The 18,286-nt window shown below is 41.3% G+C and overlaps 1 protein-coding gene across 4 annotated transcripts; it reads right to left on the reverse strand.

Moving 5' to 3' along the window:
- Positions 1 to 243: 243 nt before the first annotated feature.
- On the reverse strand, positions 244 to 18,248 carry TTF2 (transcription termination factor 2). Of its 4 annotated transcripts, none has more exons than XM_030265155.4 (23): positions 18,131 to 18,248; positions 17,938 to 18,049; positions 17,643 to 17,729; positions 16,484 to 16,550; positions 15,078 to 16,025; positions 14,060 to 14,186; positions 13,018 to 13,200; positions 12,642 to 12,799; positions 11,318 to 11,399; positions 10,906 to 11,019; positions 10,142 to 10,292; positions 9,325 to 9,430; positions 8,171 to 8,361; positions 7,135 to 7,288; positions 6,323 to 6,414; positions 5,519 to 5,601; positions 4,910 to 5,049; positions 4,268 to 4,438; positions 3,638 to 3,696; positions 2,620 to 2,773; positions 2,445 to 2,527; positions 1,401 to 1,475; positions 244 to 604 (listed from the first exon to the last, which is right to left on the reverse strand). In XM_030265155.4, exons 1-23 carry the CDS (start codon positions 18,156 to 18,158, stop codon positions 460 to 462), a joined length of 3,510 nt encoding a protein of 1,169 aa, XP_030121015.3. In that variant the 5' UTR covers positions 18,159 to 18,248; the 3' UTR covers positions 244 to 459. The 4 variants fall into 4 exon arrangements, with proteins under 4 accessions (XP_030121015.3, XP_030121009.3, XP_030121019.1 ...); XM_030265149.4 differs by having other exon boundaries at positions 14,051 to 14,186; XM_030265159.4 differs by lacking the exon at positions 15,078 to 16,025 and having other exon boundaries at positions 14,051 to 14,186.
- Positions 18,249 to 18,286: the final 38 nt, after the last annotated feature.

The following is an 18,286-nucleotide window of genomic DNA, read 5'->3' on the forward strand; positions in this document are numbered from 1 at the left end:
CAGTATTCTTCTAAGTCGTCCCTTAATTTTGTTACTCACAATTCTAAAATGTATATAGTCTTCTTATAGAATCATGTTCAATTTTTTCCCTTTCTTCATGTCCACACAACCTTGCCATACAACCTCTGAACTTGCCTACTTCATGTTTGTCTCCCTTTTTCTTGTTTCACTTACACCTGTGCAACTCCTGTCCTGAAAGGAAAATGTTCTAACTAGGAGGCATTCAGAGAAAGCCAAGAACCGTTTTTGTTTGAAAACAACAGCTTAACTTAAAAACTTTATTAATCTTTGCATAAATGATCAATATTGAAACTAGTTATTGAAGTTGATAATTTTCCAGAACAGTTACAAAAATGTAGTTGTTTGTTCAAAATAAATGACCACCTCAGAAGTCTTATGATTAAATCTGCAGTTACTCCTAGGCATAAATTACTTTCTGCTGGGTATTGCAAATGATAATTAGATGCCAAAGAGAATTTTGAGGTCAGCCAGAGTGAGCTTAGTGAAGGTCTCTCCTTTGCCTGACAGAATCTGCTGGGCAAGACCTTTCTTCCTCTTCTGGAGTTGCAGGATATTTTCTTCTACCGTTCCTTCACAGACAAACCTAAAAAAAAAATTTAAAAAATGACAAAACAAATCCACACCATCTCAAGTGCTACAAAAAAATGTCAGAGTTATATAAACACTTCCCCAGTACATTTCAGAAGATTCCTCTTACTTAGAAATTAATAATTAGCAAATTATGTGACTGACAAAATAATTATCCTCCTATTTTGTCTCAAACCAAGACCTCTGAACAGAAAACACCTATTCTCATATCCAACCATGATGACATTTCAACTATAAGTCTGATACACTTCTGGTCTCAACTTTGATCATCTGAAGTAAAAGTAAATCTGTGAAAAAATCCTGTAATTATTGCATGATAACTGATGGCACCTATTATACAAAAAACATTGTACCCAAAATAGCATTTTAGATTCCAGTCTTTGAATGTGCTGTGCATTTATAATAACAAAGTTAATCTTCAGTACTTAGTTACAGATGCTTTTTATAAAAGTCAATTTTGACACTTATTAGAAGTGCTTTATATGTTTTTTATCAGTGATAATAGAAAGGCTCAGGCTTAGGGATCACAGGCAAAAAAATCTCCATTCAATTAAGAGAAATGGTTTGGCACCCAAAATGGCACCCAAGAAACCCTTGCTAGCTGTCGGGACAGCAACACACATGCAAGTGCCACACAGAACACATGAAAACATTTTTATCTTACTGCCCAAATCTCAATGACACTGTCAGACCTTGTGTCTAGCTCTAAGCAGAGAAACCAAGGGCTCATCCCACCAACTAAAGCCGGTATATAAGCAGCAGCTCTTCATTCTGGTAAGTAAAATGCTGACCTGTGTATCACAACATCCTTCTTCTGCCCCACACGGTAAATGCGGTCACATGCCTGGTCCTCCAGAGCAGGATTCCTACGAGGTAATTAAAAAAAAAAAAAAATTGCCTCATTTTCCTGCCTCCAGGGAATCCTGTTTTCTTCCTCTGTAGAACTAAAACTGCTTCCAGGCTACCTTAGGTTTACCAGCTTGATGGCCAGCCATCACCCTGACTGTATTTCCATTTGCCCTGGGTTCCACACAAAGACAGCTGTGTGACTGAGACCACTGGTCCATGTAGCCCAAGGCCGGGCCAACAGTTGCTACTCAGAGAAAGCTGAGTAGGTGGTGAAAAAAGAGTGAAGCAAAAAAGCAAGCCCCAGTGAAAAAGGCCATCACTCAGGAATATTTACATATGAGGTGGGTCCATCTGATGAAGTTAGGGGGAATACTTGTTGGTGTAACTTCCATATTGTAGAAGTATCTGCTTAATGCTACTACTCAGCAGCTGGTTTCATATGAGGCATATTAGTTTGCTTTGTAAGTTCTCATGAGTAATGTTTAGTTTAAAAAACTGCGATTTTGACTTTGATGAGGCAACACAAATATTAGGAGGTTGCACACACTCTTTTCGTATGTAAAACCCAAAGGTACTTTGGCTGTGCCCAGTCACTGACTACGCTCAACACCATTAATTTGTTTCAAGCCAAATTTCCTGCAGGCACTACTGCGCCATTTCTATTACTGCAAGAAATTAAGCCAGAGACTGCCAAGTCCCCAGTAGCATTTTGTAATACGGAGCTGCATACCTGGATTGCTGTTATATTCCTCTATTTTTTCTTGCCCCTACATAACTGTATTTCAGGGAAGTGAGAACTGGATTGACAAATCAGTATCTTGGATGAAGGTCACATTAAAACCACTTTTCCCCAACTAACCACTAACCCCGACTTTAAGCTACGCACCTCTCTCCTAACCTAGTTGCATCAGACATTACATGCAGTGAGAAAGCAAGCAGCATGGCCTACATATCCTCTCCAAGACAGAATTTGTATTTCTCTTTACCAGTGCATATCAAGGAGAAAGAGATGGTTTCCTCCAGTCAAGTTCAGGCCAACACCTCCAGCCAGCAATGAAACCAACATTACCTTTGAAGGCCAAAAGAGAGTTAGTCACAGAGTCAGACATCTCAGCTGCTCATAGCAGGGCTAAGGACTGCTTCCCTGCCCTGAATGGATACCTGAGGCCCTTTAGGATTGTTATTGAACTCTTCCACCACATCCATCCTCTGTTTGGGATTAACAGAGCCATCCACTGTGGCGCACTTCAGCCCCAGGCGCTGCAGGTGCACAGCCACAACTTTGAGCATGCTCGTCCACTGAGAGACAACCACGCTGGAGAGAGAACAGGGAATTCACAACCAGCACTCTACACTGGAACAGTTTGGTCATTGCAGTGTCTCACCCAAGGGGCTACAACAACTCAGGCACCCTTCCCCACTGCAAACTGGAGCCAAGCCCCTTCCCAATTCAGAAATAGAGGTGTAGTGGTAGAACTTGCTGTGGAAGACAAATACTCAATAAACTTCATATAAATTGAGAACTTTCACCTCTATTTTTGGATTTTACATTTTCACCTCCTAACCACAAACCTGAGTCACAACACAGCTTTTTCTGAAAAACACAAAAATCAATACCAACACCAAATTTAGATTCACTATAGCCTCTCACTCTCCAGTTTCTTGAACTAAACAGTTTGTGAGGCAGTAATTTGTTTAACAGTTTCTTGAAAGGGAACAAAAGCAATGTTGGTGCTCCCATTCTTATGGGGGAAATGCTTTTTGGAAGACTGGAAAAAAGCTTTGTATAGGTCCTCTGATCAATGCATTCCTTTATCTCTAACAGGTTCAGTTTTAACCTCTACTTTAGTGCTCCACTTCTTTTGGGTTGTGGGGTGGGTAAATACTTCTCATCACAACCAAATTATTCCCAGTCCTATTTCTGGAGAATAGTCTTCCTGGGCCTCAAGGCCTGAGATTTCTCACACATTCCCTTATGTTTACACTTATCTGTATCTTAAACTCCCCTCTTTTGTCCTAGACTTTTTTTTTCATCAAGACTTGTGTTCAACTACTGCAGTACTGTCACCATTTTATCATACCATGTGTTTTGTATTCAATTATATTATTTCTGCTGTTGTCAAGAAATAGTCTGCTTCCCTCAATCACTATGACTAAAGAAAAGGACATGCTTGCTAACCTTTTCTGAGGCTCTGGGTGACTCTGAATAGTTTTCAATTCAGCCAAGAGTTGAGCTACCTGCAGGAAAAAAAATCCAAAACAGCCTGCTTGCTCTCATAATCCAGCTCATCCTTGGATATTCTTTATTAAAAGTAGAAAGTTATCAGAATAGCTTTTCAACTGGAATTTCTTCTGCGCTTAGAGGTTGAAGAGATTTTAATAGTCATTGGTAAGAACACTCTCCTCACAGAAAACAGGGCCAGGAAATCAAATCATACAAGCCTGTCTTACAGATTCCAACCTTCCTTTGGGAAGTTATTGCAACCTCTCCTCTTGCTGCCATCCCTTTTTTGTAGCTCATCACAAGCACCATGCTCTCATATGCAAGCTCTTCTGAGTTTCTGGGAATCCAGTGCTTAAGATTTTCACTTACAGTTTTCCAGCAGTCACATTTTCATAGCTTCACTAGAAGTACCCCTCAAAGTGAGAGAAGTTGGAGCCTTCCCAGAAGGGGTTCAGCAGGCTATCAACCTACTCAGCTGATTTAATCTCAATTGGCAACTTAACCTGATCTGCAATTACCATTTAAGAGGCAAAGTGGTGAAATCCAAGCTTCACAAGGAAGGTAAGAATGCCACAACCAGAATACCTTGGTGCTCTCCCTGGTGATGTCAAAGATATCTGTTTTAAAAGCTGTGCCATTGAGGTAGACTGTTGATTCGGAATCAGGAGTCTGGAGCTCAGACAGTGTCAAAGCACCAAGCTGTTCCTCAATGGAGAGTGCAAGGCCTTCACTGTTCAAATTAACTTGATCCAGAGCCTGTGGGAAGAAAACAAAATAATAAGGGATCACAGTCAAGCCTGAGATCAAATTCAGTACTGATCCAGTCAGCACAGCATCTGCTGAGGACACTGGATTTAGAAGATACTATGCAATATGAAGACAGAAAAATTAAGAAACACTACTGGACCTTTATTCTGCCCCAAAAGGGGCAGTGTATGGAAAGCATGTGACCGTAGCCACTTCCTGTGGTCCAGTCTCTTTAAAGACACAGCTGCCCACAAAAGTCATACTGGGTATTGCAGCATGCAGTCCCTTCAATAGAAGGTAAACCCATCTAAAACATCTTGGGCTTCAAAACAGAGTCCTAAAATTGACTCTGTTCACACTCTCATGGCTAAAAGAAACAGAGGTATTACCAAATCTGTTAACTTGTATAAACACTTAAAAAAAAAAAAAAACAACAATCAAAAAAACCACAAAACCCCCATACCACTAGAATGCAATTACCATTTTCAGTAAGGAGAGATGGCAGCAGCACTGACGGAGTCTCAAGAGCATGGACAAGACATGGACAGTACTTGAGACCTGGGAGGCACTTTGTGAGCCAGCTAGAAATTCCTTTTGACTGATTCCAAATTCTTGTGCATCTGTCAAGGAAGACAAAACATCAAGAGCTCTTGGAGGCATTTCCAAGCACTGCCCATTCACCTCCAGGAAGAGGTTCACAAAGAGGAGTCAAGAATAAACAAATTCAAACTCAAAATCAGTCAAGCAAATACCTGATTTAACATGGGAACCCATCAACCCCCAATTCAAGTAAAAAAAAAAAGGCAACAACACAAGTCAGAGTATGATACACCACACACTAATGCTGACATATATTATCTGAGCAACTAGACCTTTATTTCAAAGAAAAATTTAGGCCCAGAAGGGTTAAAAGATTTTTCCAGAGCCACAACAATGAGAACACACTTAGAATACTAAGGTATAAGTTTTTGTAACATGTAACATTTTACTAAGGATTCCTAAGTCCTGACCCCAGGTTTGTTCCCCCTTCTGAGCTGTGCACTTAAGAGCCACTTCTGAAAATGTTTTCAGGGGAGGGCATGCTCAAACCTTTCTCAAAGGGGTTACCACCATCATACTCTCTGTCTTCATTTTTCTGCTCTTGTCTCTTTAGGTATGACTGTATTGTTGACCTGTAAAAACAAGACAAAGACACTGGGATTCACAGCAAGAAAAAAGGCAAGAGGGACCTGAGCTTAGCAAGCTGATGATGCATTAAGGTAAGGAAGGTTTCATTAATCATTCAGTCACAAAATTATCACAAAAAAACCCCAGTCTTGTTTAACCCAAGTATGATCAAAACCAAAGATGCATTTTGGAAATCACAAGAGAAAAAAAGTCTGCTTTTTTAGTATGAGAACACTTTTAAATATATATTTAAAAGGAAGGAAGATTCTTTACAGTGAGACGGAAAGAGCCTAGGAGAACACAAAGTGATGCCGGCTTGCATTACAGCTATCTGGAGAGGCCAGCCTAATTTCTAACTGTTCAAGAATCACAGAGCAAAGATCATGATTCTCTCCTTTACAGGTGCTCACACATCATCATTTAAGAACTACTTGTTACAATTTGAAGTCTTTGGAGTCTTAAAATCAGTGAGATTAAGTGGAAGGCTAGAATACAAAGCTCATATGAGGCATGAAAACATGGGAGAAAATAAATTAATCAGTTTTGCCTACTACCCAAACAAGCAGTGTATTTTCAAACACACTAGACAGATAAATTGGAAAAGGAAAAAAAATTAACAGGAGTTTGTCCAAAAGCTCTCCTCGTCTTAAGTGAATTTCTCCTCTAATTTCCATAACAATAAGTAACAAACCCACAAAATACCCTATTCTCTACCCACATACATACCTGGATCTTGCAAAGAGCACATTATACACAGATTGCTCCTCTGCTGTAAGTTTTAACTGATGCAACTTCGTCCTACGCTGGGGCAGAGATACCTGAGGTGAGAATTCACAGGATCAGATGTATGTAATGCAAAAGCCTTAGAGAGCACCACAAACAGCAGCAATCCAAGATTTAACACAATACTCTAAGTCTCAGAAGATAGCAGTTTGTTCACTATATCTGTATGTATTAATACAGTTATGACAAAATAGACACTTGCAATAAAATCTTTATTCCAGCTCATCCAATAACAAGCTCATACTATGTATGAGCTGCTCAACAACTACCACAGAGGGATTAATTTTTGTGCTGTTAAAGTACCTTATTTCCCTATTCAAAATCAGAGAGTACAGCAAAACTATACCTCTTAAAGGCTAAAGACACACCTACAACTAATACTCCATTCAACAGACTGTTTATAAAAAGCAATGCAGAAAGCCAATGCTCCAGCACACACCAGGTCCATTTGACATGTGGCAGCTTGGATTCTCAGATCTAGGCTAGTCCAGTGATCTAGACTAAGTGGCCATCTACATGCAATTACTTGGCATATTTTTGTCTGTATGTTATTTATAATTGAAAGGTTTCATTATTTTCTTTAATTGTGCTTTCTGGGTAAGCAACCAAATCACACCAGACATTTGCTTCTCCTGCTCAAGAGGCTGCAGCAGATAGGAAACCCCAGCCATTAACAAATTTATGCACGTAAATAACTGTCTGCTGCAGGGAAAACAATGGAATGATGGTATAGTTTTGGAGGGTAAAGTTCTTACCAGGGGCTTGCCAGCTGAATCCAGCTGGTCCTTAGTTCTCTGCAGTAAGAGGCTCCTGGTTAAGAGGCTTAGCCTCTCCCCTCCCTTCCTTGTGTTGTTATCTACCTGGTACTTCCAAACTTTGTACTCATCAAAAGGAGAGCAACGTAGAAACCTGTGACAGGAAGGAAGGAGACTTCATACCAATGGAAGAAGAGCTCTTCACTTACTCTGGAGTGACAGAACCAAATTTCTTGCTATTCCTTGCTACCAAAACAAACCATTTCCAAATGCCATAACTGCGTGACCAAGGAAAACTAAAATACTTCCAGTGTAATGGTGGTGATAACTTGTTTGCTTAGATGCCCTACCATCACTAATACTGTAAGAACCTGCTTCTGATTCTGTACCTATCACTTCCACTTAACCCATTATGCTTCAGGCATCACCAGCAAACAAAGGACATCCAGATTGCAGAGGCACGTGCCAAAAAGCATATTCATCTGTTATTTCAAAATAGCAAACTTCTTACTTGACAGTTAATTTCAATTAATTATCCAAAATTAATTTCAAATGCAAGTTCCCTCTGGTTCTCCAACACCATTTGTAACCTTTCCCCCCTCAGCAATGAGGAGCACCTGTTTATCACTGTTCAGAGAATCCAAAGTTTTCACCCTTTCCTCCAATACCCTTGTAGCACAACACTCCAAAAAGGTTCTCCCAGGGTGCCCTGGTAACAGGGATTAACTCATAAAACCTCTGTTCATTAAACTTGGTTTTGTGCATACTCATCCTGAAGACAAAGGAGATCCAAGGTAATTTCCCCTTCGTTCTCCATGGAGGCAGAAAAGCTACATGCAACAGCAGACACATGGTCAGTCTTGTGCAACACTTTAACCACAGCCTTTGCAATCCAGTGCTAAGCATTAATATAACTAATCCTACTACTCCACATATCTTAGAGACATCTCAAACTTAGAAACAACTTCAGCACTTCACCAGAGAAGAACTACCAAGACTGGATCCCTGTCCATGTGGTGATGTGCAGCCAGCTCACCTCAGGAGAGAGTACATGTCCAGCAAGTTGTTCTGTATCGGCGTCCCAGTGACAGCCCATCTGGCACTGGCTCTCAATTTGCACACAGCTATAGAGGTTTGAACCCGTGGGTTTTTAATATTGTGAGCTTCATCCAATATAATTCGAGCCCAAGCAACCCTGAGCAATGGGGAACAGGTAGATGATCCACTCTGAAAGAAAAAGCAGACTATAATCTGAAGCAAAACCTAGGTTCTCTAAGGAGGCACAAGCAAATATTTTTCCAGCATGAAGTATTTTCCTGATGTTAGTCAGCAGCAGTTTGTGCTTTTACTGTCTTAAAAATCATCTCTTTAAACCTTCCACATTTAAAGTTTATAAGCCAAAAACTAACTTATTTGCCTAATCTCAATAACAATTTCTAGTATTTTGTTCGTTTTCTTGCTTTAAACATTTTATCTTATAATGTTGTTGCTTCAAGAGGTGTTTCATACAAGTAAAGTTTTGCTATGCTGAGATGAAGGACCATATATAATTATTCTGATCTCTCAAAATTTTATAGATGCCACCTAGAAATTGCAGGAAATTCCAAGTCCTGTTTTCTTCAAGAGCTACATCTAGAGCTGGGCAGAGAGGTAGGAGACAGCAAGGGACTTCCTCTACACCGTGTAGTCATTTCAGTCAGCACTCAGCAATCACATTATCATTTTCATAGCCCAGCCAGGGCTTCTTCAAGGCAGCATGAAAGCTGCCTCAGTCTCAGTTCACACTGACCCAGAGCCTGAGGTTTCTGGTAGTTTGGGGTGACATTAGTGCTTCAAACAACATCAAACAGGAGATTCTACTACTCCTTCACTTCAAAAGGAGAATGAGATTCACCACTGCATTCTTAAAATTACTTCATAAGACATTTCAACTGTCTGTATTCAATGTAGTATATTCTATAATTCTACAGAATAGATATATTGTGAATATATCTGTTCTTGCTCCACTTCACAGCACTTCCACTCATCACTTTGCTTACAAAAATAAGCAACAGTGGCTTATGAAAAAAAAAAAAAATCAAGCTGCTGCTCTGTGTAGCACATATAAGGTGCTACTTGAAACAACAATGGTTTGTAACACCTCAGAACAAAACTTTAAGGCAATTCCCTATTAACATTATGGCTTCTCACCCCCACATCGTGGTCCTGAGCAGGGACTTCCCCCTCCTCTTTGGCTGTGGGAACCTCCTTGGAGAGAAGGCTGTAGGTTGTGACAACAACATCATATCCAGAAAGCCTGAATGCAAAGAAAGTAGTGATCAAGAGCAAAAGGATCAAAAAGAAAGTAGTGATCAGAACCAATAAGGAAATCATTTTACAAGAGAGACTAAATGCATGCTGAAGAATGCATTTAAGAACAACACAGTGCTACAGGAGCTGAAACCCTGAGTTTTACAGAAAACTGAGCTCCATTGCAGTTAAACAGGAAAAACGCATCATCCCCGTTTTATGGACACCGGAAGTAGACACATCAAGCTCAAGATGACAGTAAAAGCCCATGGATCAGAATGCACACCACATGGCACAAGCCCTACTTAGAGCCTGGCACCCAGGAATACTGCTCAGCACAGCCTGAAGAGGTCTAGAAAATATGCTGAATCATACATACTTCTGATAAAAAATACAACTACAAAGCACAAGCATGGAAGAACCTGCCACTGACAATCTTTGCAAGCAAGAGATATATTGGAGAATATACACCTTTTGTTTTGCTGTCAGAAGCAACAACAGCCTCCACCAGAACCACTGAGCATGGGCACAGGCCACAAACATTTTACTAAATACACCTTGACAGCACACATCAGCCTGACTTTCTGGACCTCCCACGTTTCAATACTTCACATTCTCCCATCATTCTACATCCACTTTCATTTCAACTTTGAGAAACACAATCTCTTGCTAAATAGTATTTTCCTTTTCTTTATCATATTTATGGTTTAGCACTTACACCTCTGCACGCTTATCTCGATTTGCCCCGTGGTACAGATAGACCCTCAGTTTGCCAAAGGCCACACGTCTCTCAATCTCTTTCTTCCAGTGATGGATCAAGGAAGCAGGACAAATGACTAAAGTGCCATGGGAAGGCGTAACAGTGAAGTCTAAAAGAAAATATTGCAGACAGTTTTCAATGTCTTCACATTAGACTAGAATAAAGACAGAATTTTTGGAAATTTGCAGTTGAGAAGAGTGCCCAACCAATTCCATGAGGATACAGACATTACAGACTATGGGCACAGAAGCAATACTCTTTAAAAAAGCACTAACATCACCAGTATCTGTAGAAAAGATAAAAGTAATCTTTAGAGGAGAGCTAGAAAGAAAAAGGATCAGCTACAGAGAGGCGAGTAGTAACTATTTGAAGTGCCCATGAAAGCTATGCATATGTTTAAAACACTATGAAATCTTTTCAAACCCAGCATATGCTAGCTTTAACTATTTCAGGAAAACAGTAAAAAAAAAAATCTCCAAACAGTATAGAGTAATGTGTTGGAAAATCCTACACATCCAATGGGAGACAAAAATGACCTGGATCAGAGAAAGACCATGCAAGGAGGCACAGTAAAATTTAGCCAAATGAAAGCTTCCTACAGAAGGAAAGTGAGCACAGATACAGTGTATTGTTCTACAACCCCTTAACCTGTAAGGCTTTAGGCACTTCAGATGGCACTTTCATTATCACGTATGTGCTGTAGGCAGGAAAAAAATCTGTACCATTTTTGGATAGCCATATTTCTATTGTCTCCTTTCTTTTCTCTGTCTTCAGCTGCTTCTGGGCCAGAATGAGAGCAATCATCGTTAGAGTTTTCCCCAAGCCCATGTCATCCGCTGCAAAAAGACGCACACAAGTTATCACCTGCAGAAATGAGTGCCCTGGATCTACACTGAGGAAAATACTACAACAAAGTGTCCTGGGGAACCCAGAAAATCAAAAATATACTGATGAAAATTTCAGGGTACAATTTAGTAATTGGTTAATACCTGTACTTGGTAATAAGGCACAAAAAACAAGCCCTTTTGACATATCTACAAAATATCCAGTTATTGGCCTCCAAGTAAGTTACATGCAAACCTTTCTTGCCATGGATCTGCCCCACAAAATCCACTTTGCCATTCTGTTGCTCACCCAAAATTCCTCCACACGGCTTCTGACTCTCTCTCCAGAGGAGCCATGCGAGCGCCTGTTTTTGGTGCTGCAACAGTGGGACCTGAGGGGGTGAGACACAGGATTTGAAGGAAACACCTGGCAAAATCTAGACACTTCTGCTTCCTGTACCAATTGTCATGTTCAACTGTTTTACTACAATCCTACTAAAAGGAGTTTACCTACCTGTTCTCTTTCCAGACAAGCTGGGATACCCAAGGTAAGCAACTTCTGCAGACAGGTCAGCAGTACCACAGATGCGTCTTCCTAAGGTTTCCTGCACTAACCAGCCTAACGCCTCAGAGTGCTCTCAGAGAGCAGATAATGATTGCTTGTTCACCTGGAAAATCCACCCCAGACTGCCTTGCTTACCACACCAGCCACTGTCAAAAAAAGGGATTGAGAACACTTCCACTTTTCTCACTGAGTCTAAGACCCCTACAGACTCCTGAAACAGGAAGAGGGATTACATACTACCACTACAGGACATTCAGTGGCCTTCCCCACCACTGAAAAGGTCCCAAGGCAATGTGACAAGTGACACAACATATATGCACCTACATACCTGCATGTGCCTTTGGTCCAATACCTTGCATATAACCTCAAAGAGATCAGAACTACTCTGGAGTCCATCACATTCCATGAATGCAATCACCTGCAAACCTTTTTGGAAATATTATTTGCCACAGGGACATTCTTCTTTCTCTCAGGATTTTTTCATACAGCAGCACAGAGGAAAGAAAGAGAAAACAATTTCTACTTCTGCTCCTTGATTTCCCATGTAGAATGTGCTTGGAGAATTGTTTACCTGGGGTGATTGCTTGATTGGATTCTGGTGAGGATTGTTTGAGCCTGATGGCCAATCCAATCCACCTGTGTCTGGACTCTCTCGAGAGGAGGGTCATCAGTTGTGAGTTAGTTAGATATGGCAGTTAGAAAGAGTAGGTACATAGTTTTAGTATCTCCTTTAAATAGTATAGTAATGTATTATAGTATAATAAAGAAATCATTCAGCCTTCTGATCTGGAGTCAGACATCATCATTTCTTCCCACTGGGTTTGCCTGAATTTACAGTAATTATTTCTTATAGCTCACCAGGAAGAATGAACAATGAGGTTCTCAGCCTGTTCCTCACACCTCTGTTCTGCCAGACACGTACAAACAACATGAATGGAATGTAATTAGAGTATCTCCTTCCAGCAGGATGCAAAGTATGTTGAAGTGGGAAAGAAGGAATGCTCTATGGTACTACTCAGAGGTTATGATTTATTCATCAGCATGACAGCTTCCATCCTTGACAACCCACCTTCAGTCCAGAGGGATCTTCAGCTGCTGTTTCCTCTGTTGGACAAGATTCTAGAGATTTGTGAAGATGATTAATAGCCTCAAATGTGGCACTGTGTACAGCCCTGATTCGGTCTTCTGTCATTCTTCCCCCATACAGATTCTGCACACCAACACTCACTGCAAAGATACAGTACCAGAGATGCATTTATAAAGCTAACTTTCCCAAACAGATCTTTCACCTCAGAGATTGACTTCAATGCCTACAGATGTCTGAGGAACAGCACACAGCAACAAAACTGGCTTAGTACTCTCACATGTATTCACAAGTTGCAGGATTATTTCAGAAATAGTACTTAACAGGGTTCTCTGTAATGGCAAAGTCTTTCTATACTTACTTCCAAAACTTTGGCCACTGGAACCCAAAGTAGCAGCAGCCAAGGGGTGACTGTGTGAGCCTGCAGAGGCCTTTGCTGTAGGATCCTGGAGCTGGAGAGGTGTTATCAACTTTGTACCACCTGGCCTGCCAACTGGGTTACACAAAGACTCTTCACGGCAGCTGCTGCTTGTGCTATCCTGCCCTTAAAGAGAAAGGAATCACAGGCTGAAAAGGTTGCACAGAGAACTTCAGAGCCTTGCTCTACAGCCCAGAGAAGAGCCTATTTTGCCCAATAGCATGCTTACAAAATACTGTGAAGTGGTGACACCAGTTTAATAGATTATCACATCACCTGAGTCACTGCAACTACCAATGTGTGTTCTTGGCCTGCTGCTGTGACAGGCATTGTGTCCAGCTGCAGCCTCAGTGTGTGGTTTACAGCAACACAGTGAACCCTGCAGCTGTGATCAGAGTAGCACAGACAGTATCAGTTTTGCACCCTGTTCCCAGATGATTTATTAATTTTGAATGCATCTCTTGTCAAAATTTTGGACATAAAAACTATTGAAACATCCAAGAACAAATGGGCCAAGTGAGCTCATGAGCTATTCTTTCACAGGAATGGCACATTGGAAGCTGCTCATTTTGAATCTGGTAACTGGGATATTCGGTGACAACAACATGCATGAACAGCACAGTTCCATAATGCAACACAGGGAGTTAACAATTCATTGGCATGTTCTCAGAGATACCGTCTCAGTCACGTAGCCAAAGCTGGAAACCTAGATCCTAATGGTGGGAGAAAATTCCCTTGAGAAGCCACTATATTATGGAGGGAACATTTGAATTGTTCCATTCATCTGCTCCCAGACATGTATTTTGTAATTAACACTTTTTTATCTTCAGTAAATTCCAACAGACGAACGTATTATAGACCACAGGCCATATATAAGTATATGCTAAATTCCTCCATATTAACAACTATTTTAAGATAAACTGTTTTGTAAACGTCTGGAGCAAAAAAAAAAAAAAAAAAAAAAAATTAGCCCTACCTTTTTTACCTTTTTCACTAGTATCTGCTGTTGAAATGCTAAGAGCACTGAGTGCAGCTTCCAAATCCTGCACTTGCTTTAATAACCGCTGCCCTTTATCTGGCAGCATCTGAACGTTCACTGTAGCCAATGTACTCTGCAAAAAAGAAAGAAACCAAAACTTGTGTGGTCACCAAGCTCTCTGCCAACACAGAACAATCAGGTCAGAAGTCTAAAAAGAACTAATCCTATCCCATTTTATTTTGATACTGTTCTGTAGTCTCCAAAAGCTTTCAAGTGCCATTCAGTGCAATTAAACAGTTTTTAGCGGAAAATAAACTAACCATTAGTTTTCTTTAGGAAACTAACCATTAGTGTTTCATTAGAAAATATGGAAGGACACAGGGACTCCTCCTTTTTATGAAACAGGCAGTCAGGTGAGTCAGACAATCTTAACATCTCCCAAAACAACCACAACATTTAACTCACTTGCACCTTTCTTTCTATGCTTGCACAAACAACAATTCTGACTTTATTTTGAGGTTCTATTCTAAATGCTAGACAAACAGGGGGGTTCATAATGAAAACTGTAAAACAGTGATTGGCAGTTACTGAAAAAAAAAAGGCAAACAGGCAGGTAATTTATTTCACCCTAGAGTAAGCTTTCATAACAGGATCATTTCTACTGCACAAGGCCAAGAGAGGCTACCAGAAACAGCCATGTTATTTACAAAGGTAAAACTGGCTGTGCACTATTCCATTTTATGCAAATTACTTTCCAGATAAAAGACAAGACAACCTCAGGTGGGTCAAAACTGAGCATCCCCTAAGGCAGAAGATTGTACTACCTTACAAGTAATTGGTGTGTAGCTGCTTAATACAACCAGTGTGTACAAAGGCTGAACTCCCTCCCATGCCGCATCTTCCTAAACCCCATTTTGAGTTTCTGTTGTAAGGAGACATCATATTCTGATGCCTGTCACGAGTAAGGGAAGTCACCTTGAAAACAGAACAATACACTCCTCAAATAATAGGTGCAATAAATGACCTTTTTCTGTTTCAGCTGGACTAGAAGATCGTTATGAAGCACTTTAGGGTCCTGGGGTCCTTCCATGTGATGTAATGCTGCTGCTCCTGGCAAAGGTGTCCCCTGCACACTCTTTCCTGATGGAATCTCAACTGATTTCTCAGGTTTACTTTCACCTGATGAGGAACAAACAAATTGCTCTTCATCACTGTCACTGCCAGAGGCATCATCAGGAGGCTCTGGCAGCTCTGGCCCAAGTTGTGCCTTGGGCAGCTCTGCCTCTGCCCCTCCCATCAGGGCAGCACACTTCGATGCCGACTGTGCTCCTGCTGAGGAAGGGGCATCTTCCTTAGACACCGGCATCATGTCGCCATTCTTCTGCCCAGTGCAATCTTTCTTTCTTGTTTTTTTATCCCTACAACTTTTTAGGCTTTTTTCTCCAAGCTGCTCCTCTCCTGGAGGCTTGGTACTTGTACTTTGCTTTCCAAGACTTAGTGGGAAGAGTTTTGATCTTGTGCCTGGCTCCTTGTCCACACAATCAGAAAACTTCTTGGATACCCTGCCACTACCACCATATTTTTCTTCCTCTGAAAGTGTATTTTCCCCATTCCTGGTCTCAGAAAGGCAAAGTTTAGATTCAGACACTGTAGTCTCCTGAAGTTCTAGATCACTTTTACTTCCTGTGGATGACTGCCTTTTATTTTTCAGCTCTTCTAGAGGTACTGTCTCTGTGAAGGAATCAGAGATCGAATTCTTTTCTTTACATGATACCAGCACACTCTCATTCTCTGCTTTAGCTCCTTTTGCTTTACTTTCCTCTCCATTTATTTGCTTCATTTGTTTCCAGGATGATGGTGCACGATTCCTGTCTAGCACTTTGAATGGGTTTCTCTGTCTCGTGGGATTGAAGAAAGGTGCTGTTCTGGGTTGGGATTCCAAGGATTTTGAGACTTTGGTAGCTTTTGGATCCTACAATATGAACATGTCAGTAAATGGCTAGTGTACAAATTATTAAAGCATGTTAATAACATACACAACCTGATCACATCAAGCAAGACTTCATCCTCTACCAAGATCATCTTTCCTATTATTTTAACAGAATCAGGTTAACATTTCATAAGAAATCCAAAACAAAATGGCTGGTTTTCTACTTTCTTTGCCATTCCCATTGTTTTTTGGGATCAAGTCCCGTAGCACAATCTCTAGAAAAGAGGACAGCCAGGAATCAAATCCAAGCTCTTTCTAAGACTAAAGCATAGTGAGTACTTCATACAACTTCGAGACATCTCACCTAGAGGACAGCAGGCCTGACATGCTTTTCAAGCTGGAAAACATAAAATCTCCCACTTAGTCTCAGAGGTGATTATGGTATATGGAATGAAAAGTCACACCAGAATAAGGCAATACTATAATACAAACACTCTTACCTGCCATGGGACGTTTCCACACCATTTCTTCCTATTCAACTTACTCTTGAGGCACCGGTAAAACAACCTACCAAGGATTAAAACAAGATTTCAATCCCAAGAGGCAGTAAAAAAGCGCTAAGCATTCTTTTAAAAGTACTTTGCACCAGAAACCATCACAGCCAAATTCTACTAATCTGCACTTTACATTTACACCTTTGCATAAAAAAAAGGCCGTGAACACTGGCAACAGTGCTTTTTACAGGAGTAGTGTTCTCTGAATAAAGATTCCTAGGGTTTGGGTTTTTTTTTTTTTTAGTTTTAGCAATAGAAGAATAACTGCTCAGGCAAAAATACCTCCTATGTTTAGAGCCTTGGATTTCAAGGTGCAAGGAAACAGCTCTTCTTTTACTTACACTGCACAGGCGACCTCATCTTTATAGCAACTTAGGGACAGAAATACTTTTGATGCGATTTCTTTTTTAAACTAACAGCCAACCTGGACTGCTCCAAATACTTTATCAGAACTAATATTGTGGAATCTGACGCTAAGTTTGGATGAATCCAACCACAGAGCCATGTTCAATTCTGTTAAAAACAAACATTATCTGATGACCCAGGTTTATACTATTGGACATAACTGCTAACAAAAGTGGCAAACATTTGGAAACAGGGTAAGTGTAGGCCTCAAGGCTCAATGACTCTTTAATTTTAGAAGGAAACTGCAAGTTCTCTCCGGGACCATTAGTTTCAACATGTGCAATAAACCCTGTTTTCACTTTGAATGATTGGTAGTTCAACTCTCTCACTTGTTCATAAACTATAAAGACAGCTAAGAGCCTCTCGATCCTAAGAATAACGATCTTTATTTTTAAGAGGCAGCAGCCTACAAAGTAAGTCTTCAAAGATACCATAAAAATAAGGTACTCTAAATAAGAGCCCTCCTTTCCCCACAAAACACAGGTACAGCTTAGGTGGATGTTAAATCCTCATTACAGAAAAACAACTTAAATCGCAGGATTCAAGTTTTTCTGATATAAACCAGTAAAAACTATATGATCATTAGTCAGAATCAGTTTGAGAAGATTATTTTAAGCACTGAACATAGGATAAAGAAGGAACATAGGCTTTACCCGTTTGAAGGCAGACATACGCGTTTTAAAAACTTTGAGGAACTTACTGGTATTCATCTCTGTCCGGCTGCTGAACCAGGACTTGCAGCTCCACCACGCACCCCTCATGGATCAAGCAGTGAGAAGCAGGAACCCTGAAAGAAGGAAAGGAGAAGCGGAAGAATACAGACAAGACGAACTGCCCAGGGGATTGCCACCGCAACGCAATCACTTGCGACAAAACAAAGGCTACGTAAGAAAACACGTTTGCGACTGCTGACACAACAGTGAACTTCCCTCAGGACAGCCAAGTGTGTCCCCTGTCCCATAGTCCCCCTCCTGCCGCCCCTGCCCTGCACCTACGGCGCTGGGAGGACGAAGCCGCAGGCAGCGGGGCCCTGCGTCCCGCACACGTAGAAGCTCTTCCCTTTGTTGGGCCCATCGCGGACACCCGTTTTCAGGAAGCAGAGGGACCCTGAGGAGCGGAGAAGAGCGGAACGGGTCAGGCCGAGCCCCCCAACACACCGCCCCGCACGGGAGCCCAGCCGCCCCTCACCGTGCTCGGAGCACAGCACAGCCTCCATGGCCGGGCAGCGCGGCCGCACCCTCCATTTGAACCGGCCAATCCCGCCGGGCCGGCGCTACCACCAATCAGCGCGGGGCAAGGGCGGAGCAGCCAATCGCCGCTGCGCTGCGCTCCCCTCGCACACAG

This window comes from Taeniopygia guttata, chromosome 1 (assembly GCF_048771995.1).
Source record: "Taeniopygia guttata chromosome 1, bTaeGut7.mat, whole genome shotgun sequence".
In the NCBI taxonomy this organism is placed as follows: Eukaryota; Metazoa; Chordata; class Aves; order Passeriformes; family Estrildidae; genus Taeniopygia; species Taeniopygia guttata.